The sequence below is a fragment of the Periplaneta americana genome, chromosome 6 (assembly GCF_040183065.1).
Source record: "Periplaneta americana isolate PAMFEO1 chromosome 6, P.americana_PAMFEO1_priV1, whole genome shotgun sequence".
NCBI classification, from domain to species: Eukaryota; Metazoa; Arthropoda; class Insecta; order Blattodea; family Blattidae; genus Periplaneta; species Periplaneta americana.
Window position 1 is genome coordinate 121,004,455 of NC_091122.1, and position 23,228 is coordinate 121,027,682.

The 23,228-nt window shown below is 37.5% G+C and overlaps 1 protein-coding gene across 4 annotated transcripts in view; it reads left to right on the plus strand.

The window, feature by feature from the left end:
• Fas3 (fasciclin 3) overlaps nt 1–23,228 on the plus strand; it is a 368,573-nt gene that overhangs the window by 253,665 nt on the left and 91,680 nt on the right. For all 4 annotated transcript variants that reach the window (XM_069828844.1, XM_069828846.1, XM_069828843.1 and 1 more), the window contains 4 exons: nt 8,686–9,015; nt 13,168–13,311; nt 15,286–15,477; nt 21,830–22,017. In XM_069828844.1, the coding sequence (XP_069684945.1) occupies nt 8,686–9,015; nt 13,168–13,311; nt 15,286–15,477; nt 21,830–22,017 (854 nt within the window). The remainder of the gene's footprint in view (nt 1–8,685; nt 9,016–13,167; nt 13,312–15,285; nt 15,478–21,829; nt 22,018–23,228) is intronic.

A 23,228-nucleotide genomic window follows, 5' to 3' on the forward strand; every position in this document is an offset into this window, starting at 1 on the left:
CATTACAGCAGCACAATATTTTAGAGGAAACATGGCGAAGTACGTTGTGTTAGTGGTCATATTTTATATTTATTTAAGATAATACAGCTTGCTAATTGTCAGTTTTAAAATTGGTTATTTTAAGACTCTTTATCAATTGCTATGGTTATCTAGCGTGTGAATGAGATGAAAGTGATAATGCCAGGAAAATGAGTTTAGGTTCCAGCGCCGAATGTTACCTAGCATTTGTTCTTAATGAGTTGAGAGAAATCCCCGGAAAAAATCTCAACTAAGTAACAATTGATATTAGAGGATAAAAATTCGCTCCGGCGCCGGAGACCGAACACTGGTCCTTGGTTCTACGTACCAAGTGCTCTAACCATTGAGCTACGCCAAACTTGAGTCCACAGCACCTGATCGAATTCTTCTTTTCCAGTGTTTTTCCCTTTGTGGCCTGGAGACGAGGGATTCGATTCGGTGCTGTGGATTGAACTTCGGCGTAGCTCAATGGTTAGAGCGCTTGGTGCATAGAACCAAGGACCCGGGTTAGATCCCCGGCACCGGAGCGAATTTTTCTCCTCTAATATCAATTGTTATAATAACAGATATAAGCCACCGGCGTGGCTCAGTCGGTTAAGGCGCTTGCCTGTCGATCTGAAGTTGCGCTTGGGCGCGGGTTCGATCCCCGCTTGGGCTGATTATCTAGTTGGGTTTTTTCCGAGGTTTTCCCCAACCGTAAGGTGAATGCCAGGTAATCTATGGAGAATTCTCGTCCTCATCTTCCAACTCTCATCTCACTATCACCAATCTCATCGACGCTAAATAACATCGTAGTTGGTACAGCGTCGTTAAATAACGAACTAAAAAAATAACCTATATTCTGTAGGACCAAAAATTAATCTTTACGTAGACTCAACTAAGTAACTTGCCCCAACCAGTATTTTAACCCAGGGCGGCTCGTTTCAAGGTCAGGCATGTTAACCGTTTCTCCACAGCGGTAAACAATTGTTATTTATTAACGATATAATTTATATGACAATCAGTGTAAGCCTACAAGTAAATTAAACTACGACGGTTTGTATCATTGAACACGGGAGAAAACTGTCGAATCTACATTCTGCAGTGCGAGGGTAACAATAGATAGCGAATTGTTACACATTTCACTACTAATACAATATGCAAACTTCTGAATCCTTGAACAAACAAAACGATACCTAAATCAAATTAATTTCCCTATGCTGGGCGTCACGTTTCTTTGTCGTGCGAAATTTCATTTAGACATGACGCAATAGTAACTCAATATACTGGAAGAAACGTGACGGATCCCATTTGTCATCATAAGAGCGTGTCTGCTTGAAACAGTTATTATTTATGCAACCCACACATCATACAATAATGTTATGACTAAAAATAAATGTGATTTGTTGTTATAAACCGTTCTGTAGGAAGCATTCCATTACATGAGGGCCCGTTTCTCAACAGTCATGTTATTTTCTTCAGTAATAGCTTGGCGTCCCGCGCCGTAGCGTCGTGGTCTAAGGCATCCTCCCTAGGACTCGCGTTACGGAATGCGCGCTGGTTCGAATCCTCATGGGGGAAGAAATTTTCTCATTAAATTTCGGCCAGTGTATGGGACCGGTGCCCACCCAGCATCGTGATGCACTTGGGGAGCTACGATAGGTAGCGAAATCCGGTTTCGAATACCAGCTATAACGGCTGGAGGGATCATCGTACTAACCACATGATACCTCCATTCTGGTTGGATGATCGTCCATCTCTGCTTCGGCATGCGGGCGTGAGGCCAGCAGCCGGCTGGTCGGTCTAGGCTCTTCACGGGCTGTAGCGCCACGGATTAAAAAAAATAGCTTGGCGGATTAGCATAGGCCTCTGTGAAACATGGATGGATGGATGGATGGATGGATGGATGAATGAATGGCGATTGACTGAAAATTGTATTTGTTGTTATGGTATTCTTGGTACCCTTCATAGTAATTTTCTGCAAAAAAAAAAAAAAAAAAAAAAAAAGGCTTCCACTAATTGTCTCGTTACAAAGTAAAGTGAATTTTATTTTAACATGAAGGTAATTTCCGTAGCAAAAAAAACCGCCACTGCTGTTAATGTCAGGAAGTGTTGGTAATATCAGCTTAACGGCCTGCAACGCGTCGGTCGGTCGACCAGCAGCAGCGAAGCTGGAATAAAAATTCAGCGGACGTGAGGATCATCAGATGTCTGTGGAAGCTGGAGACTTTCCCACCAGGAAGCTCTCGTATTGATGAAGCGCCCGTGTAGCTCGCTACTCGCATCACACAGAGGCAGAAGTAGTTGCCGCCTCTCCCGGCGGACTGGCCTTCTGTGTTTTACAGCATTTTTCATCGTATCCACTTTGCTCTTCGAGCAAAATGAATAAAATATGTAGCCTGGCATTTATTACAGGAAGTATAGGAAATACGCCTGTTACAATCTATAGGTAGATAAATGGGGAAAATAAGCAGATGGATATCTATATAGGGGAGAGTCGGGTAGTATCGGACATCGGGTAGTATCGGACAGTGCGTTTCTTTCATCTACCACCATATGGTAGTACCTGAATGACATGATTACGTTTCTCTATGCGACATCACAGAAACGTAACCATGTCAATCAGGTACTATCATCGTGTGGTAGGTGAAAGAAACTCACTGTCCGATATTACCCGCTGTCCGATACTACCCGACTCTCCCCTAATATCTACTTCTCTTTCTATAGTTATATATTATTTCTATTCATCCATCTTTACATATTTATCTATCTATCTGTCTGTATGTCTGTCTTTATAATCTATCTAATCTACCTATCTATCTATCTGTCTGTCTGTCTATCTATCTATCTATCTATCTATCTATCTATCTATCTATCTATCTATCTATCTATCTATCTATCTATCTATCTATCTATCTATCTATCTATCTATCTATCTATCTATCTATCTATCTATCTATCTATCTATCTATCTATCTATCTATCTATCTATCTATCTATCTATCTATCTATCCTTCCTATCTATCTATCTATCTATCCTTCCTATCTATCTATCTATCTATCTATCTATCTATCTATCTATCTATCTATCTATCTATCTATCTATCTATCCTTCCCATCTATCTGTGCTTCCTATCTATCTGTCTGTCTGTCTGTCTATCCATCCATCCATTTGGATAACTGTATATGTCCTTATTTATATGTATGTTTGCCTGAGACGAACGGCTTCGTTAAACCCCACTTTTATGTGGACGTTTATATCACTAATCCATTCTAATTTTCAAAAATATACTTACTCATTAAGACTCGGTTAAAACATGACATCTCCAGACGGCATTGAACCAATAGAAAAATGAACCAAACGAAAATGCATACAATTGTGTTCATATCTATTCAGATTGTTATGTTAAGTGTAATCGTAATATTTTAAATTTGAAAAATATTTCACTTCATAAATTAAATGTCAGTTTGAACATTCTATTTCTCTTCAATTATTTGAAAGAATATGGATTATGTCTTCATTGTATTGAGTAACTTAATAATTTGTCTTTCAAATTAGCATTTATTTTCTATGTAGTTAATGATACAATTTAAAATAACAACAATAGCAACAATCAAATTAAAAACACCTTACAAAGTGTAATTTTAGTTCCTTTTACTCTTTTGTTTAGCACTCTCTTGGTTGTGGCACAAACGCTAAATTTATTCAACTCTTATATATCTAAATTTTCGTTTATTTACATGTAATATCACAACCGAAATAATTGAAGTAGGATCTGTATTCTATTAGTTCGTCTTCTACAACGATTTTTGATCGGATGGGATTGTTTTCGAACACCATTGACTTGGTTTTGCTTGGTGTAAAATGAAAAAATAAGTATAACGTTTTGCTATTTGCTTGAGTTTTTCGGCGGACTGACAATCGTTCCCTGCGTGTATAAAAACAGATTTACATAAAAGCTTCTTATGAAGAATCTGTCGCATGTTTCACTAGCTGTACTAAGATTAATACGACATCTTACACTTCATTTATGGGATTTTAAAGTAAATATACGTTATTTATACAACTTTAATTAAAAATGCCTTAGTAATATTCATGTTATTTCTAGTCTCTTCTCGTATTTTAAGGCTCTCATCGTGCGCGACGCTCTAAGAGATGCCTTGCGTCGCGTGAAATAGGCTTTTGCGTCTCGTAGCAACGTTCCAATTAAAAATTCGGTTGTCATGCAGGACGCGACCGCACGATGGAGTGAGTGACGTGCACGTAGAGTGGGAAAAGGAGAAGGTCCGTGTGTTGCGCGGCGCGATGTTCATTTGTCGGACGGGTACTAATGAGGGGCGGCACCTGTAGCACGTGAGCTCTCTTACAACGTCATCAACAGACGCCATTATAAAATATTGCTGTCGGAAGTCCTATAATCAAATGTGGGATCACCTTCATTTTTTTTTTTACTAATACTGTCTGTCTGTCATTATTACTGTATGTTGGAGAAATGTTGTTGGGGTGGTTCAGTTGTTGTTTAGTCATTCGTATTATTCGACACGATTCTGGATGCTTCGCTTCAAAGAGAATTTTGTACAACGTTGCGAGCTTGTACTGTCGGCTGTACGTGAAGTCAGCAGAATGAGAAATTATAAAAAAATGTGAGATACACGATTTTTCAGAATTATGAGTAAAAAAAAAGTGACAGGGAAATTTTTAAATCCCACTCATTGCGTGACTACGACCGACAATCCTACAGCGGATGTGCTGTTTTTGTCACTCCATGAGATGACTGCTTCCCGTTACACAAAAAATGTGACATTTTTCCCGTTTGTACCTTCAATAAAAATGTAATCACGCCAAAAAATATACTGTATTGCATAATTATAATCGTGATATATATATATATATATCTATATCACGATTTATAATTATATATATGCAAAGGTGTTTATATTTATTTATCACGATTATAAATATGTATAACTGATATTTTTTGGCGTGATTACATTTTTATTGAAGGTACAAACGGTAAAAATGTCACATGTTTTGTGTAACGGGAAGCAGTCATCTCAAGGAGTGACAAAAACAGCGCATCCGTTGTATATATAGAAGATTATAATATACAATCTGCAAAAATTTACAGACAATTCGAATGACAAAACCCCTCTTTATAAATATTTTAAACAGTTAACTTAACATAAAATTTATCTACTTCAAATAACTACAGCTTTGTGGCTGATTGAAGGTTCATTGCAGAGGTAAATGCCTTAGGTAAGACGCTCAAGCTTGTAGTATTGCGGGCATAGTGAGGATATTTGAACTAATATTTTCACTGTCAATATAAACAATATTACATATAAAATGTGTAAAATAAACGTACACTGGAAGGTACTGCAATACAAAAAGTTGCCGAAAGTGTGTTGAACGTAATCCAAAAGAACCAGTACCATAAAAATATGAAAATTATGAAGACTATTACACTCTTACTACGTCATACTACTTTTGACCAATAAAACGGTACGAAAGGACGTATTTCAACCAATCATGGCTGCTTATCGCACAATTTTATCGCGTCCCTAGCATTTGTTTAATTTTATCGCGTCCCTAGCATTTGTTTCTTTGTTTGCCAACATTTGAAACTGCGCTGGTCTGGACGTCAAAGATATATATATATATATATATATATATATATATATATAATTACAAACCACTCCAGTGGATGCACAGCAGTTTCAAATATGACTCGCATTGGCATTCAAGAACAAGAATTAATAAAAATCACTGATCATACCTATGCATCTTCTGAAATCCGATTTACAAATAAATGAAGAGCACCATTCGGAAATCCTGAATAAGTTGAATACACCATATAGGCCTAAATCAACGAGTTCCACTTCTATTATGCACACGTCCAATATAACATCAATTGAACCACCAATCACATTCAAATTTGAAAATTGTACATTCAATAATTATTCCTTTTAAAATTATTCATGTTTATTCTTTATGTCATCGTCGTTAATTAAAACTTTTCTAACACTTGTGTATATTAGTTAGGTTATGTTATAGCTTCTGCTATATGATATTATGGATAATCACGTATCAGAGATTGTTTAATATTAAGATTTATTGAAAATCATCTGTCAAGTGACGTTGATTACTGGGATTCGGATAATTGAAGTGGAATGTTGCATTTTAATCAAAATGAAACTGAATCAACAAAGCCTTCTTGACTAGTAACATTGCCATCGTGTATAATAGATCGAGAACTTCTCGACGAGAAGGCATTGCTCACTACTGCCATCTAGCATGCATCTAGCGTAATATTTGTAATGTTGAGATGGTACAATAATACATTTGAAGACAGTTGTATTTTCGTAAGTCAATTAATATTTTATTGTATTGGAGTACTTCGTTACTTCTAATCTTTATATACTTTCTTCTAATCGTGTAATAGTCAATTAAATCCCAATCGAGTTTTGATTTTCTCTAGATAAATCAAAACGTCTAGTGATATTACTGTTGATAATTAACTCGACGTTTAGCATGAATTTGTGTAGCCTACCATGATGTTCAGTGTCAACATCCCAATTAATAAATTAAGTAATCTACAGTTTAGGGAATTTCTAGAAAAGTAGCCTACATAGAAAATTAGTGGGTTTTCAGTGACGAGAGATCTGTGCAGTATCCTAATGAAACACAGTATAAATATCTTGTACTACATCATGTACCAATAACGTCATGTGCTGTTCAAGGAATTTCTTGCACTATAAAATCATTTCAAGTGACATCCACATACGTATGTATTTATTTACACTGCAAGTGGGGAAGCACCCGGTGGCAGTGGTACAAACAATATAAACAATACACAATACATTTATACAATACACAATACAATAAGAATACACAGTACTATTATACACTAAATTACAATTAATAATAATACATAAATAACCTAATTAATAAGTGAACCTAATTTTACATTACAACCTACATATGTATACGCACTACATAAGTTTCACATTGGTACTGATAATAATCTTTCACTTTACTCTCATCTCACTCACTGCACTGGGACTATGATCCATTTCACTGACACTATACAACACATTTTACTGACACTATAGAACACATTTCATTGACACTATAAATTATCACTGGTCGAAATATTCACTACACTGAAAACCACAACTTCACTGACTCACCACGCTTCACTGATACAACAGTTCAAATAAGACATACAATGCACCCTTATTCATATTTATAAAGAAAACTACATTTAAACTAAACTTACAATTCAAACCAAGGGAGTAACTCGTCAGGATAAAATAAATACATGTCACCTTAAAAAAATAAATGTCACGTAATTTTAATTTACACTTACACTTGTTCAAGTTCCGTAACTTACGAATGCACGTTATTATTCACTGCAAAAAATCACGATGAAAATGAACATCACGGCTCAAGCATGTGTTTACTAGTATAACTTTAGAATGTCGGGAGTTGACTGTACTCCACGAACACGCAGTGATGACCTGTTTGTTTATATCCTTATCCGTTGCATTACCTGTGTTCGGCGTACTATATACCCAATGTGTGTTTAACTTCAGTTTTTAGGTAGCTGAAATACGGAACCTATTTATGTGTACATCCCCAAGATACGGTCACTCCTCATATACGGACAGATTTTTATGTCCCAACTGCAATAATATAGAAATAGCGATAAATTTAACTCTCGTTTACGGACACTCTCAGATACGGACACGGACAGCTGTTTGACAGTCCTAAAGTTTGCTTTACCTCCTGACTGCAGACAGAACTTGGATTTCAAGACCTAATGTGTTACAAAAATGGAAAATTTAGTTTTGAGAATTGTACAGAAATTCCTTAACATGAAATAAGACAATATTATTATTATTTTCAACAGTGTTTGTATTTCTTTTTTGTATTTATATGTGCTATCTGGTTGGATGGAAGAGAAGGCCTTATGGCCTTAATCCTGTCATATTAAATAAATAAATAAACAATAAGGGTCCGTAGGCTATCACTAGCCCAGCCAGCTGCCCTTGTTAGCTGGAAGCGGGTGGATAAACAAAGTCATAAAATTTAACCTCTCTGAGGGATCCAAGATTTCCGCGATCGTGAAATTGTATTCGACACATGATAGGGTTAGTAGGATTATTCTCTTCACTTCAATCAGTCCTGTTTCGAGAGACATGGCACCTGAACGTAAAGGTTAAGTTGAAAACTGTAAATTACAGTACTGCATAACTGTAGACCTAGAATAAAATTGTATGGCTGTGTTTTCCTTTTTTCCTTTTCCTTTTTCGGTCTTATCTAAGAGTTCAAAGTTTCAAAGAATTTACTGTAGTACTATATACTGTATTTAGAATTAAACTACAGTAATACATTTCATTTAAAGCGTGAAAGGATACAAAATGCATATTATAAATTTACTGTTAGATTGGGGAGCCTCCCTCCCAATAAAGGACACCTCCTAGATGCGGACAGATTCTTACGTTCCTTCGATGTCCGTAAATGAGAGGTTTCACTGTATAGCCTAATTATAAAGTGTGTAAATGTACGTTTTTTTCAATTATTACATGTGTGTACTTTTTTCTGTGAACTATGAATAGTAAATATCAAATAAAAAAACTGTGGTGTGAATTACATGCATAAATAACACTATTGTGGTTCGGCAGGTGGAGCCGGCGTCAGGGCCATCACAGTGGACGTGTCGCCCAAGAACCCGACGGTGAAGGTGGGGCAGAACTTCACGTTCATGTGCCGCGTGGGCAAGCCCCTCATGTACTGCCGCATCAAGGTGCCGGGCATAGACCGCGGCCTCAATCTCAACGAGATGACGCAGAAGACGCAGAACTACTGGTACGAAGGCAGCGGCCTGAGCACAGGACAGTGTGGCGTGACGCTGCGTGCTGTGACCGACCGCCAGAACGGCAACTTCGAGTGCTCCATGGGCTTCCCCACCGACGCGGACGAGGCCCAAGGCACCACCAAGCTCACCGTTGCCAGTAAGTTACATACAGTGGTGGAATAGTAATATACGTTACAAGACCGGTATGTTGACGTTTTCATGTTCGAGGAAAAGATTGAAAAAGCGAAACGTAGTTGAGCTTTTTTAATTTCCGAGAACATGAAAACAAACATACCGCTCGTGTATCGTACATTATTTTGTGCGAAGATCGTTTATTACATACCTGAAAGACGAATTTCTAATTAGTTGCAATGAAATCTCCATGTTGGTTTCTGTTTAATGACGGCAACTTCGGAAAACCAAAATATCTTTCTTCAACATTGTTGCTATAAAATGTTTTCTGTGTTTACTATACTCCAGCAGGCCGTGATATACGTCTGTCTCCCCCCCCCAGTCTATAAATGCGAACTTAAAACGAACGGTAAGGTTATGTAATGATTTATTTTTCATTTTAATATTTTAACAATATTACTTATATAACATATTGCAGTAATAACATCGGCATCTGGAATCTTGTTGATTTTTTCACGGCTTCCTTAATGTTACTTGTATCAGGAATGCAATAAGTTTCGTGGAGTAGTAGACTTTACTTAATTTTTGCAAATATTTAAAAACAATAATTAACATTGCAATTTAGTTGAAATTGCAGTGGTAAGTTTCCAATTTATAATTATTACTATGTTAAACGTGTCTAAATATAATATGTTAAAAGGCTAAAGCAGTAAAATGAATGTCGCGCTTAAGCGGTAAGAAGAGGGAAATTGTTATGTGTGTTACGTTGGGAATACTGAATGTGATATTTCACACTTACCGCGTATTGGTTCTGTGCGGAAAACAAGCAAATACGCACGATCTCGCACAAATTAATAGAAAGGCAGTATGATTTTTGTGACAATTGTGTTTATTTTGTTGATTTGCTGTACACTTCTGCCTTATCATTGATAGATATTTACTAACAACTTATAAAGAAACCATACCAAACTAAATTTATCATTTTGCATTACACATAATACGAGAAGAGTGAAAACTCACTGTCTTAAGGGTGGAAATTAATATAAAGGCATCTTTCTATTGTAGATAATAAAATAAACAGTTACAAAACACATTAAAACAGAGTTCTAGTACTTGTTTGAACCACCATTGTTCTTAATAACTTGAAAAATTCCCTTTGGCATTGATTTAACAAGTCTGTTTAATTCGTCCATAGAAATTGAAACCCACTCTGCCCGAATCGCATTCTTCAGTTGAGCCACAGTCTCAAACTGTCTTCCGTTGCGATACACACGCCTTGCTATGATCACCTATAAGATTTCTATGGGTTTAAATCTGGACTTCTTGATGGCCAGTTCAGAAGTGTGATTCCTTTCTCGAGAAACCACTTCTTCGATTTGGTAGAGATATGAATTACAGCATTATTTTGCTGAAAAATCATATTGTCACCAAATTCTCCATACCTCCGAACCAACTCCGATCCCAGCATCTCTGTGTAGGTGTCAGAATTCATCTTGGTGTACACCCATGCCAAGTTTGAGGTACATTGAGCACAGAATGCTGCCCAGATCATCACACTTCCACCACCAAATTTTCTACTCATTCGAACTTGGTCCTCTATACGGAGGTCATGCCAGTAATACTGAAATCCATCTGGTCCATCCAAATTAAATTTCCTCTCGTCGCTAAATATCACTTGCCCCCACTTTGAGGTCCAGGACATGTGTTCTTCAGCAAAAGACATTCTGGCCTTCTTATGGTCATCCTTTAGAGGTGGTTTACTAAGTCGTTTCTTAAAGACTAGGTTATTGTCTCCTGCAAGAATTTGTCTTACACGTCTGGCAGTGACCGGTAACTTAAAATCAGTAACTATTTGAGAAGCGAACATGTTTTTTTACCTTTGCTGTGCGCAGGATAAGTCGTTTAGTGCGCTCGGAGAGCTTCCTTGTCCGACCATATCTCCCATTTTGTCCATACTGTGTGCTCAATTTCACAAAATTATCAATAACACAACTTGAACGTCCTAATTTCTTGGCGATTTGCCGATTAGAGGGCTTCAACTCTTTGTAAGCATTTATGCTTGCTTTATCTTCATCTGATAGAGGTTTTCACGTGGAATTTGTAGCGAGTACTGGCGAAAGATGCTATGGTCACGTCTCTCCAATACAACTGCAGTGATTTGTTTACACCGAGGCTTACATTACTGCCAGTCTGAGGTGGTAGCATAAGTGCATTTATACCAATTTCCACCCCCACAACAGCGTTATGTTTGTTTCTATACAATGTTTTCACATGAGATGTGGGTACATTAATGCAATGTGATATCCCTAAGTAAACTACATCATAGTTATCAGAAATGCGATATATGAATAAATACGTATGTGTTATACTGCAAAACTCAAGTGCCTTTAAACTGATTTCCAGCACTGTAGTCTAGTCATTCTACTGGACATTAAAGTCTGTGTGATGTATCTTGTCCCACTGTGAAAAGAGAGAGAAAGGAGATATGTCTTACTTCGTCTGTGTTGTTATGGTAATGGGGGAGTAGAGCGATGCCGTCCATCCATCCAGTGGCGGAAGGGACTAGTTGATACATTCTGTAGCGCAAAATAAAATTACAAAATATCTCTCTTCGCACTGTGTAGTTCCGTCACTGAGCTTGTCTTTCAAGAAACTGAGTTCTGGTACCCCGTACAATAACAAGGTTTTGAAAGGAATCCTGAAAATTTACAACCCTCCTATAATCTCCACCCTCATTTGAAGGGCCTTGGTTTTATTGCTACTGAGACAAGATAAACCTTACCAGGTATAGTCAGCGACTGACCAATCTCGCTTTATTATTCATTCTGACCAGATGGTCAGACTAGTTTCCTTTTGTTACAGTGGAATCCCGGCCACTGAGTCACTCAACTGAGTGTGCTCCTTGTAAATGGCAGTTGACTTAATATAAAAATGTCAATATACATGTCGAACTTGGAGTCAGGCCACAAAGGGAAACACTGAAGGATAGGGATTCGATCCGGTACTGTGGATTGAAGTTCGGTATAAATCAATGGTTAGAGCGCTTGGTACTTAGAACGAAGGACCCGGGTTCGATCCCCGGCGCCGGAGCGAATTTTTCTCCTCTAATATTAATTGTTACCGTAACAGACGTAGATTCTTCGACAACAGTGCATATTACTGTGGAATCCCGGCCACCAAGTCACTCAACTGAGTGCGCTCCTTGTATAATGGCAGTTGACTTAATATAAAAATCTCAATATACATGTCGAACTTTGAATCAGGCCACAAATGGAAACACTGAAAGAGAGGGATTCGATCCGGTGCTGTGGATTGAACTTCGGCGTAGCTCAATGGTTAGACCGCTTGGTACGTGAATCAAGGACCCGGATTCGATCCTCGGTGCCAGAGCGAATTTTTCTCCTCTAATATTAATAGGTACTACAAAGCTATGTCAGTGAAAACTTGATGAGTTTTGCTATCAAATGGCATTGCAACCAGCTTCGTATGTTTTCTAATTAAATTTCTGTAAGCTTACAAAGTTGTATAGTCCTTTTGAAATCACCGTATGCGTGCGTGCGCGTGCGTGCGTGCGTGCGTGTCTTAAAAAGAGTGGGTGAGATGCTACACACTTGTCTAACATCTTGATTTATTAAATTTTTTTTTCAGTTTTAACTTGTCCAGTATTTATTATTATTTTACAAGCTTTTGAGGACATTGAGAGTGGCTATACTTAGCCTATCCATAATAGACCATAGACACTGTTAAAAGCCTTCTCGAAATCTACGAAGGCAAGATGAGTTTGTAAATTAAATTAAATTCTCTTTTCGCTTAGTTGCCGAAAAATAAAAATATTATCAGTTGTTGAGCGACCACGCCTGAAGCCACTTTGTTCTTTCATTAGTATATCTACAGATATTGTTTTAAGCTTTTCATTGGCAATTATATAATATATTTTTAACCCTCATTGAAGAGACTAATTCCTCTGTAATTATCAGATTCATAACGATCGCCTTTTTTAAAGAGTAACGTAACTTCTGCTGTCTGCCAAGTATCTGGGATCTTGAAAGTTTGCCAACAATTGTTAAATAAATGCAATAGCTAATCGGAAGTGTAAAAGAGGTCCTTCCTCCTACATATACTGTGCTTAATAGTTATATAGTTTACCTGTAGTTAAGTCACGTGTTATGTGTCACAGGACCACCACCCGGCCAGCCTGACCTTATGGTGAAACCGGAGCCGGAAGCACGTCTGGGAGGAGAGTACAAAGAGAACACAGATATTACAGCAACCTGCACGGTCAGGGACTCCCGTCCTGTCGCCAGCCTCAGTTGGTTCCTGGGTAAGCACAACGTCCATTGATCTATAATGAAATCTGTAATTAGAAAATTGCATTGAAACAACAAGGTTGCAATTTTTTTAATACATGTGGTCAACTGCTACTAATTCAAGCCTCAGAAGCCGATCTATTTCAATTCTCAGTAGGGAAGTTGAGATTCATAACCCATATATGTGTAAATTAACAGACACCCTATATTACTCTGCTGATTCATCAGGAAAAAAAGTATTTTATAAGTCAACATATTGTGTCAAGTACCAAGTAAAAATGTAAGTTATGTTGATATAATTTAAATTTATTCCTAAAATATATTAACTTATGCAGTTTTCAAAATTTATTGTGCCTTTTTTTTTTACGTTTTTATTGCATTTTTTGTCTGCCTATTTTAACTGTTATAAATGCTCTAGTTATGATTTATTGGTACCATGATAACTGGTTGTAATTTACGTAATGAGCTAATGACTGGTAGGTATGTACTTTACGAATCAGTCACAAAAATATATAATTAAAATAACAATAGCAACAGACTTGCAATATGTCGGGAGAATTTTCTTTCCTTATAAAAGAAGAAAGGAACACAGAACTTGGTGGGGGGGATCCAGAAGGAAGAAATTCTCCTGCTTATCTATCTTCGATTCAACATTGTCGAAATGGATATAGTCTACTCCTGTTTTTGACGATGCAGTACCCCATGCAGACTCGGAGAATGATTTACAGTGTTCTGTTTGCGAGAGGCAACTTCTAGCTGAGAAACATAGTATGAAAATTTTGACATCTAAATCAAAGGTACCAGCTTTTATATAGTTAAACTGTCATAATACTGTACACTGTGTTTCATAAAGATTTGAGGAGTTACAAAACTTTATTGCAAGTAAACTATTGAACTTAAGTTAATGAAACAAGTCCAGAACTGTCAAGGAACTGTAACAGTTTATGCGTGTATGTTTTGTTAAGCCAAGAGTACATATTCCTATGGGTAGGCCATTTGTTTTGTTCAACTATAGCTAAAGCTCGAATTCCTTATTGTTATTCAATCACTGCTATGCATGTGAAGAAATCGTTTTGCGTTTTAGAATTTCACACACTAGGTCAGTCGTTAGGCCTACTGTTCAACGTATATTTCATAGAACATTCTAAAAGAGCCGTCCTATTAAAAATTAAATTCGTGCGTGATACAAATAATTTAAAGAAACAGGTTTTATGTGCAAAGGAGCATCACTTGGACGCCCATCAACCTGGACACAATGCTGCCAAAACTTTGGATCAGACGTGCATCTGAAAATGCTGTGGCCCCCAAGATCACCGGACCTCACACCGTGTGACTCCATTGGTTGACACTATCGTGAGGTCTATATTGATGCGAGTGTGACAGGAACTAGACTATCATGTGGTTGTGTACCGTGTCAGCCATGGCACACACATTGAACATTTGTAGGTGTCAAAATACTATTAGAATTCTTCGTTCGTTCTGAACTGGTTTCATTTACGTAAGTTCAGTAGTTTACTTGCAATAAACTTTTGTAACCCCTCAATTATTTATGAAACACGATGTATAGACTACGAAAAATAATTTGACATACAAGCGAAAATTCTCGATTGTAACAGACCAGTAGGAATTATTAACCAAGTATTCAAGTTCTATCTTGGTTCAGAAGCATACAAGAATTAAATTCTACTTCATTGAGAAGACCAATGCTGTCACATTAATACTGAAGACTGTACCTTACAAATAGTGAGACAGAAAATAATCTTGCCATGCAACAAAGTTTTAAAGGACATTTGAATATGCAAAATTGTATTATAGGAGAAGTACGGATATTCTGATAAAATAAATTGAACGAGTAACATATCGTATCAATAAGAACACTCAATTGACGACAACATACCCTTTGTTAGCTAACTAGTTTAGTTAGTTGTAATATAATCTCTTACACGCTTTTATATGTTGGTTGATTTTTTTTTCTGTTTAATTTTCAGGTGATGAACAAATCTTGGATGGAGTACAACGCCCAGAAGTTGTCGAATCACCTACAGACCTCTTTACAGTTCATCAGAACCTGACCAGAAAATTAACTTGGAAAGACAATGCAAAGCAGTTGAAGTGTGTTGCGTCACACGTAGCATTAGACGAAGGATCAAGACAAACCACTAAACAAATCATCGTTAGATGTAAGTAACCTAATTGTCTGCAACTTCTTCAGTGGTTTAGTCCTTACCATTTTTGCCAATGAATTTCGAAATTCAGCTCGTGTATGTGCGTGCGTGCGCGTGTCCAATGCCTAAACACTTCATTTACGTGATTCGGGTTCCGCATATTGCGGATAGATGGCAGGACTGATCCATTTTCAAGTTGCACACCACTTCGGTGGGCCACCCTGTGCATGATGTGTATCTGTGGAGAGTTATGTCGTGTACTAAGGTGAGTGTAAGTGTAGTATAGGGCAGCCATTTTCAACTGGTGTGCTGCAGCATACTGATCTGCTGGTGTGCCACTAGAAAATTAAAATGGTAACTGTTGTCGTAGTAAATTAGAAAAATAAAAGTAAAAAGAATAGTAAAAAAGTGAGTCCACAGGAGTCAACTTTCAGCGAACACAAATCAACATTCTGTAAACACATTGACTCTAAAACCTTCAAAATTCCCCCCCGGTTCAGAACCACTGGTTTAGATTATGTGAGTGTGCCACATGTTGGAAAAGGTTGGAAAACGCTGGTGTAGGGAATGGGTTAGGATGATGATGAAGATGAAGGGAGAAGGAGAAACCCGGTGCCAGCATGTAGCCTACTCCTGTCGAATAGCACTAAGGGTGCCGTCATTCTTAATATCCCCGTCTGACAGACGAATCACTGTCAACAGTGACATATGCCTTCTTTTCATTTGCATTATTAACCCAGGCATATTAGTGAACAATCTAGTGATTAGAAGTTGTGCACCGCCACCTTTTCTAGTCCTGAGGTAGAAATTTTACACGAAAATCATTGGCTCCACTGGAAATCGAACCGAGGCTGGCTAGTCTCGAGGCAGACTCGCTACACAGAGCTAACTCAGCGGACTTCAGCTCATGTGTACCTCTTGACAATTATACACTTAATGGATCTGCATGCACATTCTACATGTGAATATATATACGTGCAAACTTACGGTTCAAGGTTGATGCGTGTCTTGAAATAGTGTAAGTTGTTGAAGGTGACACTTTTCGTTCCTATCCATTGTGGATTCCTGGGATAGGCATTATGGCAGATAGAGGCATCTAGCAGTGGAAATGTGACGTTGTGAAAGAATGTGATAATTAGTCAAAACTTCACTTAATTCAGTGTTCTTTTCAATTCATTTAATTTCATTTAGTGTTCTGCCATAGGGCAGGTCTTTCACTGCGAACCCAGCTTTCTCCAATGTTTCCCATTTTCTGCCTTCCTCTTTGTCTCCTCATATGATCCATATAATATGTCTGGTATCTTCTTCTGTACCGAACTCTTCTCCCATTCACCATTCCTTCCAATGCATCCTTCAGTTACTTCTCAGCCAGTGACCCAACCAATTTCTTTTCCTCTTCCTGATCAGTTTCAGTATCATTCTTTTTTCACCCACTCTTTCTAACACAGCTACATTTCTTATTCTGTCTGTTCACTTCACATGTTCCATTCTTCTCCATATCCACAATTCAAATGCTTCTATGTGCTTTTCTTCAATTCGTCGTAATGTCAATGTTTCTGTCCCATACAATACTATGCTCCATACAGAGCACTTCACTAGTCTCTTCCTCAGTTCTTTTTCCAGAGGTCCGCAGAAGATGCTTCTTTATTTATTAAAAGCTTCTTTGGCCATTGCTATCCTCCATTTGACTTCCTGGCAGCAGCTCATGTTACTGCTTCTAGTACACTCCACCAAGTATTTGAAGCTGTCCACTTGCTTTACTGCTTCATTTAGAATTCGCAAGTTGACCTTCTTTATTTTTCTTCCTATGACTGTGGTTTCATCTTATTTGCATTTATCTTCATCCCATACTGCTCACAGCTGTCAATTAGTTCCAGTAGCATATCCCTTAGTATCATCTCCTCTTCTGCTAACAATGCCATATCATCAGCAAATCTTATGCACTTTATTTTTCTTCCTCCTACTATCACCCCTCCCATGTTCTGAAAACAGTTCTTTACTAAATCCTCCAAGTAGATGTTGAACAAGGTAGGTGATAAAGGGCATCCTTGACGTACTCCTCTTCCAATTTCACTTCCTTCTGACATTTTTTCTCCTATCCTGATTTTGACTCGTTGTTTCATATAAAGATTACTGAACAGCCTCCTCTCTTTCCAATCCACACCAATTTTCTTTAGGATCCCCATTAGTTTATTCCAATCCACTCTGTCAAAAGCCTTTTCTAGTCCAGAAACACTACATACACTTCTTTATTCTTCTCTAGGTATCTTTCGCTGATTGTTTGCAGCAGTCTAATTGCATCTCTCGTACCTTTCCCTTTCTGAAGTCAAACTGCTTTTCTTCCAACCGTTCTTTTCAATTACTGTGTAATATATAGTTATTATGAAGTTTTAGTTACCAGCTTTCCATCTCTATTTTGAATTTGGTAACAGATTTCAAGTGTGACAAGGATATAACTGTTTAGTTGAAAATAGACTTGCCATTGACTTCGTGATGAAGGAATTAAGCGAAAGTAATATCTCTGGAGAATATGGATACAATATATCACCTCAATTAAATAAGCTTTCCATTCTTGCATTTGCGGATGATCTCGTATTATTGTGTAAAAATAAATCTGCCGCTCAATATTCAACATCGCTGACTATGAATTCCTTAGCTAGAATTGGTCTTGAAGTAAACCCGCATAAAAATAATGTTATACACCTACGTAAAGGATGTCTCTGCTCTGATTCCCTCACCTTGATCGATGGACAAGAAATATCTTGCATCAAATCGGATGAAGTTATAAGATATCTTGGCATTACTTTTAATGATGAAATAAAATTTAATGCGGCGCAACTAATTGAAAAACTGACAAAAAATCTTAATCAGCTGGTCACTTCACCCTTACTCATGCCTGACCAAAAGATAAATATATTAAATCAATATATCTGGCCTCAGTTGGTTTACCCCTTCCAATGTGCTCCTTTAAAAGATCTTAAAGTGAAATTTCTATCTGATATTGACAAATTAATTCGCAGCGCTGTTAAGGAAATAATTAACATTCCTACTGACACCCCAGATGCTATGTTGTATGCACTAAGAAGATTGCGAGGTTTAGGAGTATTTAAAGCCCAGTGGGAAGCTTACCTTCAGCACTTAAATATTTGTCAAAGACTTTTACATGTTGACAACCCTCATGTAGCAGCCACTCGAAATCTTCCAAACGAAATTGAACATTGCATCAAACAATTACCAATTACCTTCGATTGCTCTGAACGTTTTTCTTCTCAAAAACTAAGAAAAGCATTGCGTGAAGATTCTTTTCATCAATGGAGCAAATTGAAAAGTAAAGGTTTGGGAGTTGTTTTCTATTCTCGCTGGAAGAAAGGTAATTCGTGGATCTCAACCAAAAAGGGACTTTCGAGCAGTCAGTGGACGCAAGCCATTAAGATGAACTGTAATACAATACCTGTACGTACTCTCCATGGTAGAACTCTTGACTCAACCCGTTGCAGAAGATGTGACGAGCAAGAAACGCTTCCTCACGTCTTGGGTTTCTGCCATCATGGAGAATTGCTCCGAATCAACAGACATAATACGGTTCGTTCTCTCATCGCAGCTTCAATCAGTCAGAATGCTTCCTATGAGGTTTATGAGGAGGTTGGTTGCGTCTCTTCTGATGGCTCTACTAGACGGGCTGATATCATTATAATTGATTGGCAGAAGGATAAGGGTGTCATTCTTGATCCCACAATCCGTTTTGAGATGCATGAGCAACAGCCACAAGAGGTGTGTCGTGAAAAACAAGTCATATATGAGCCTTGTTGTCAGCATCTTGGAGCACAATACCACATTACACATTGGACAGTTTTTGGGCTCATGTTCGGTGCCCGTGGCACGATCCCACGTGAAACTTTAAATCAACTTAAACAATACAAAATTTCTGATGCAACGATTGATGCCATAGGATCTCACGTGTTAAAATCATCCTTAGCTATAATTAGTAATCATTTGTACCCAACAAAATTTTTATTGTAAATGATTTCCTACGTTTCCTTATCTTAATGTTTTTTCTTTTTCTTTCCAAGTGTCACAAAATTGTTTTGTTTACTTATTATTCTTTATAAATTGATTAGTAGGCCGATCTATCGAACCCTTATTTAGGGCGGCTTTTGTTTATACAAATTATCTCTATCTACTAGACTAGACGGTATTTCGGAAGGCAGCCAGCTGCTACATGCGCCGTAGCATTTCAGGTATGTGACGTCACAAACTTGTACAGTAGAACCAATCAGAATAAGTCTATAACAAGTACTTCCAAAGTTTGTTTGTTCACGTGTGAGTGTTTCAGTACATTGAGTAAGTAAAACTAACATTTACTGTGTATGTGTAAGATAAATAAATGGAAGAAGAGACTGTAAAAAGACAAGTATTGCACAGGCAGGCGCGGAAAATAGTGTTTAAGGTGTATAATTATTTTAAAAACGTTGACGAGCAGAACGCTGCCAGCCATTTTGTTGCTGACTGCAATGTTGCCAACGCGCAAGAAACGACTATAGAAACATGTGGTGTGGGATTGAGAAACGTGCAAAGAATATTGTTAGTGAAGGAAAGACGGTTTGTTTGGTGTCATGCTTACAGTAATCAACGGCTAAGGTCATTATTGTCGTTTGATAATTTAAATTCTCTCCTGCGCTATTTGTATTGCACATGCTCGTGAAGTACGATGTGGCAATGTTGTACGCTGCCTTGCCCTCTCTATCTGTCTCTCTTGACGCAAACGCTAGCAGACTACCGCCTTCAGAATTGCCATCGACTCTAGCTATTCAGAAAAAGTAATTCAGCTAACTAATATAATAGTAGTTATGGCACACTGACTGCTGACTGTATAACATATTTCCGCAGTGAACTGTAAACTTATCCCCAACTGCCACTAAAAGCCCTGAAATTCTTGGAATGCATGTGGAAACTCTTCTTTGGCTGCCCAGTACATATCACTAAATGACACCAGTTCTGTTCTATTTTATACACTTGCTCAGACATTTTTGAAATCGTATGCTTGATTCAAATAGTTATATGTTGATTTACTTGCAGCATCTCATATCAGTTATTAGGCTGCATAAGGAATATAGTTGAGGGTTGAGGTGTGATTTGAAACATATTGGCTGTTGATGACACTCAGTGGCGTAGCATGAAATTTTGAGCAGGGGAAGCTAACTCAAGTTGTCTTTCATGCAATATGAGAAAACGTATTACAAAAATACAGTCTTAAAATAAATAGTAGTCAATTTCAAGTTAGCAGTCGAAGATTGGTTGGAACATCGTAAGAAACACCAATAAGGCACGACCTCAAATGATACATAATAAAATATGATTTCACGGTTACACATATCTCTTAACAAATAGACACGTATACGTATAACATTAGCTCACTCCCTGTCATACTTAGAGAAATCACAATATTAGTATCATTACGTAAGTATGCGTCTGTCTTTTGGTTGTGTCCTTCATTCACAGCAAGGGAGTCGGTCATTTGTTTTTTAAATCACACTTTTGTTCGTAAGTCAGTTTTGATAATACAATTGTCCTAAAAAAATTCAAGTAAATTAGTGTCAGGAACTGTTATTTCGCTCATTATTTATTACATCAGCCACAATGCACACTAACACTTCAACTGAACACAACTGACGAAAAGGGATAACTCGGAAACTACTTATTTTAAATGTTAAAGCTAGCTTCATTGCGTGCCTTGCGACTAGGGTAGCTTAGTTAGAAAGGGATGTAAATCTGCGGGGTGGATTACACAGAAGAAACCAGTCTGCTTGGAAGCTGGTGTGTGCAGGCTTCTTGTTTACTGCTGCATCTCAAATCATCCTGAGCTGTCGCATCACAATATTTAATGCGTAAATATGAATTCTATTAAAATTAATAAATAATTTTCTTCATAAACTGCAGGTTTATTATGAAATTATTATTAACTGGGGAAGCTAAGCTTTTTAGCTTACATTGACGCTACGCCACTGATGACACTAGTCATTATTAATGTGCGTTACATATTTCTGTAATGTCAATTAGAGCAGATGTGGAACTATGGCATATTGAAACATCAATCTCGTTTATACACCACACATCTTGTTTGAGAGATGTGCTACAATTTTTCTGTTATGTTCAATTATTTAAGTACGTATTTTTTTTTTCTGCCGCATGTGGTATGTAAACGAGATCGATGTTACGAATTTTCGAAAGAAAGAAATCTGTAAGAAATGTGATCATGGATAATTTGATAAGCTATATCTAAAATAGTGGTTATATTGATTGCTATGTAGTATATATGATGTAAAAATATATGTTATATGGCTCTAATCTTTTGTTCTGTTTTATTCAGTTCCACCTCGTCCAATAGATGGAGCAATTGAACAGTTCGGCTTTGTGGTCGGGGAAGAAGGCGTGGTTACAGTCCCAATACAAGCCCATCCACGACCTCATTGTTCATGGACAATTGGACAGGAAACGCTTCCTGAAGGAAATGTGGACTCTACACAACGGTTTGAAGCATTGGGACCTAAGAGTCTCGTATGTATTGCATCATTTTTGTACATCTTGTGAGAAAGCCCATGTCATTGTCTCGACATTGTTTAGCAGGTGTTCCAGGCTATTTCATCACATAACTATCTATTGTTTTATATGTAGAGATGCACGAATCAGCTTAAAATGCAATCTATATTATTATGCAACAGTGGGAATTAAGAAACAATTTCGTTGGTTCGATTTGCTTCTATGAATTGTTTCTAACATCGGGTATAACTATGTATTAATTATTAGCAGTGGTGTACGCACCATTTCTTCCTGGGGAAGGAGAGGTTTCGTTTAATACCTATTTATAAACTTATAGATATATTAATTATATCCAGTTCTCGATATACTAGAACCCCAACCAAGATCTTAAATTTCTTATGATTGAATTATTTCCCTACTAGGTTTCTGTCTTACGATTCATAAAGCAGAACAATAATGTAATAAATTATAGTGTTGCGTCTTACATGCAATAGCAAACGAATTGGAAAATAATCTATTAGGAAAACAGAATAGTTGCAGTAAATGCTTTTAATAACATTTTTTAAATTCTCTCTTGTCCAGAAACACTCTAGAATTAAGGGTTTGCAGGCCTTTCGTCCACTACCTTTTGTCCACAGCTTGTTTCGTCCATTACCTTTCATCCACTCACTTTTGTCTACATTCTCTTGTCCACAACCGATTGGTCCATACAATTTACGTCCATCCATACATTTTGTCCACACCTTTTCTGTCCATAACCTTTCGTCCATCTTAAAATACATATTTGTGTTTCCCATCTACAATTACAACACCGGAAACATGGTTATGGAATGTGACAAGCGGTCTTGAGTAGGAACAGAGGATTAACAATGCTGTCGAAGGCTGGCATAGTAAATTTAAAAAACTCATGGTTGTTAATCATACCAGCATTTGGAAGTTTTGGAAGTCTTGCTGGATGAACAGGAATCAAATGAGCAGGTCCTTACTGCCCATTGTGCAACTCAAACCAAGAAATTGATTCGGAACACCTCAAAATCTGTGCTTCAGTGGCTGACCATGATAATATCTTTGAAAAATATTGGAGTGCAAGAGGTCAAATGACTTTATTGTCAAACGCCTGGCATTAGAAAACAACACCAACAACAACTCAACTGTTGGGAGAACACACCGAGTCCATGCACCATTAAGTCAGACATATGTCAAAAATCATGAACGCATCAGGGAAATGA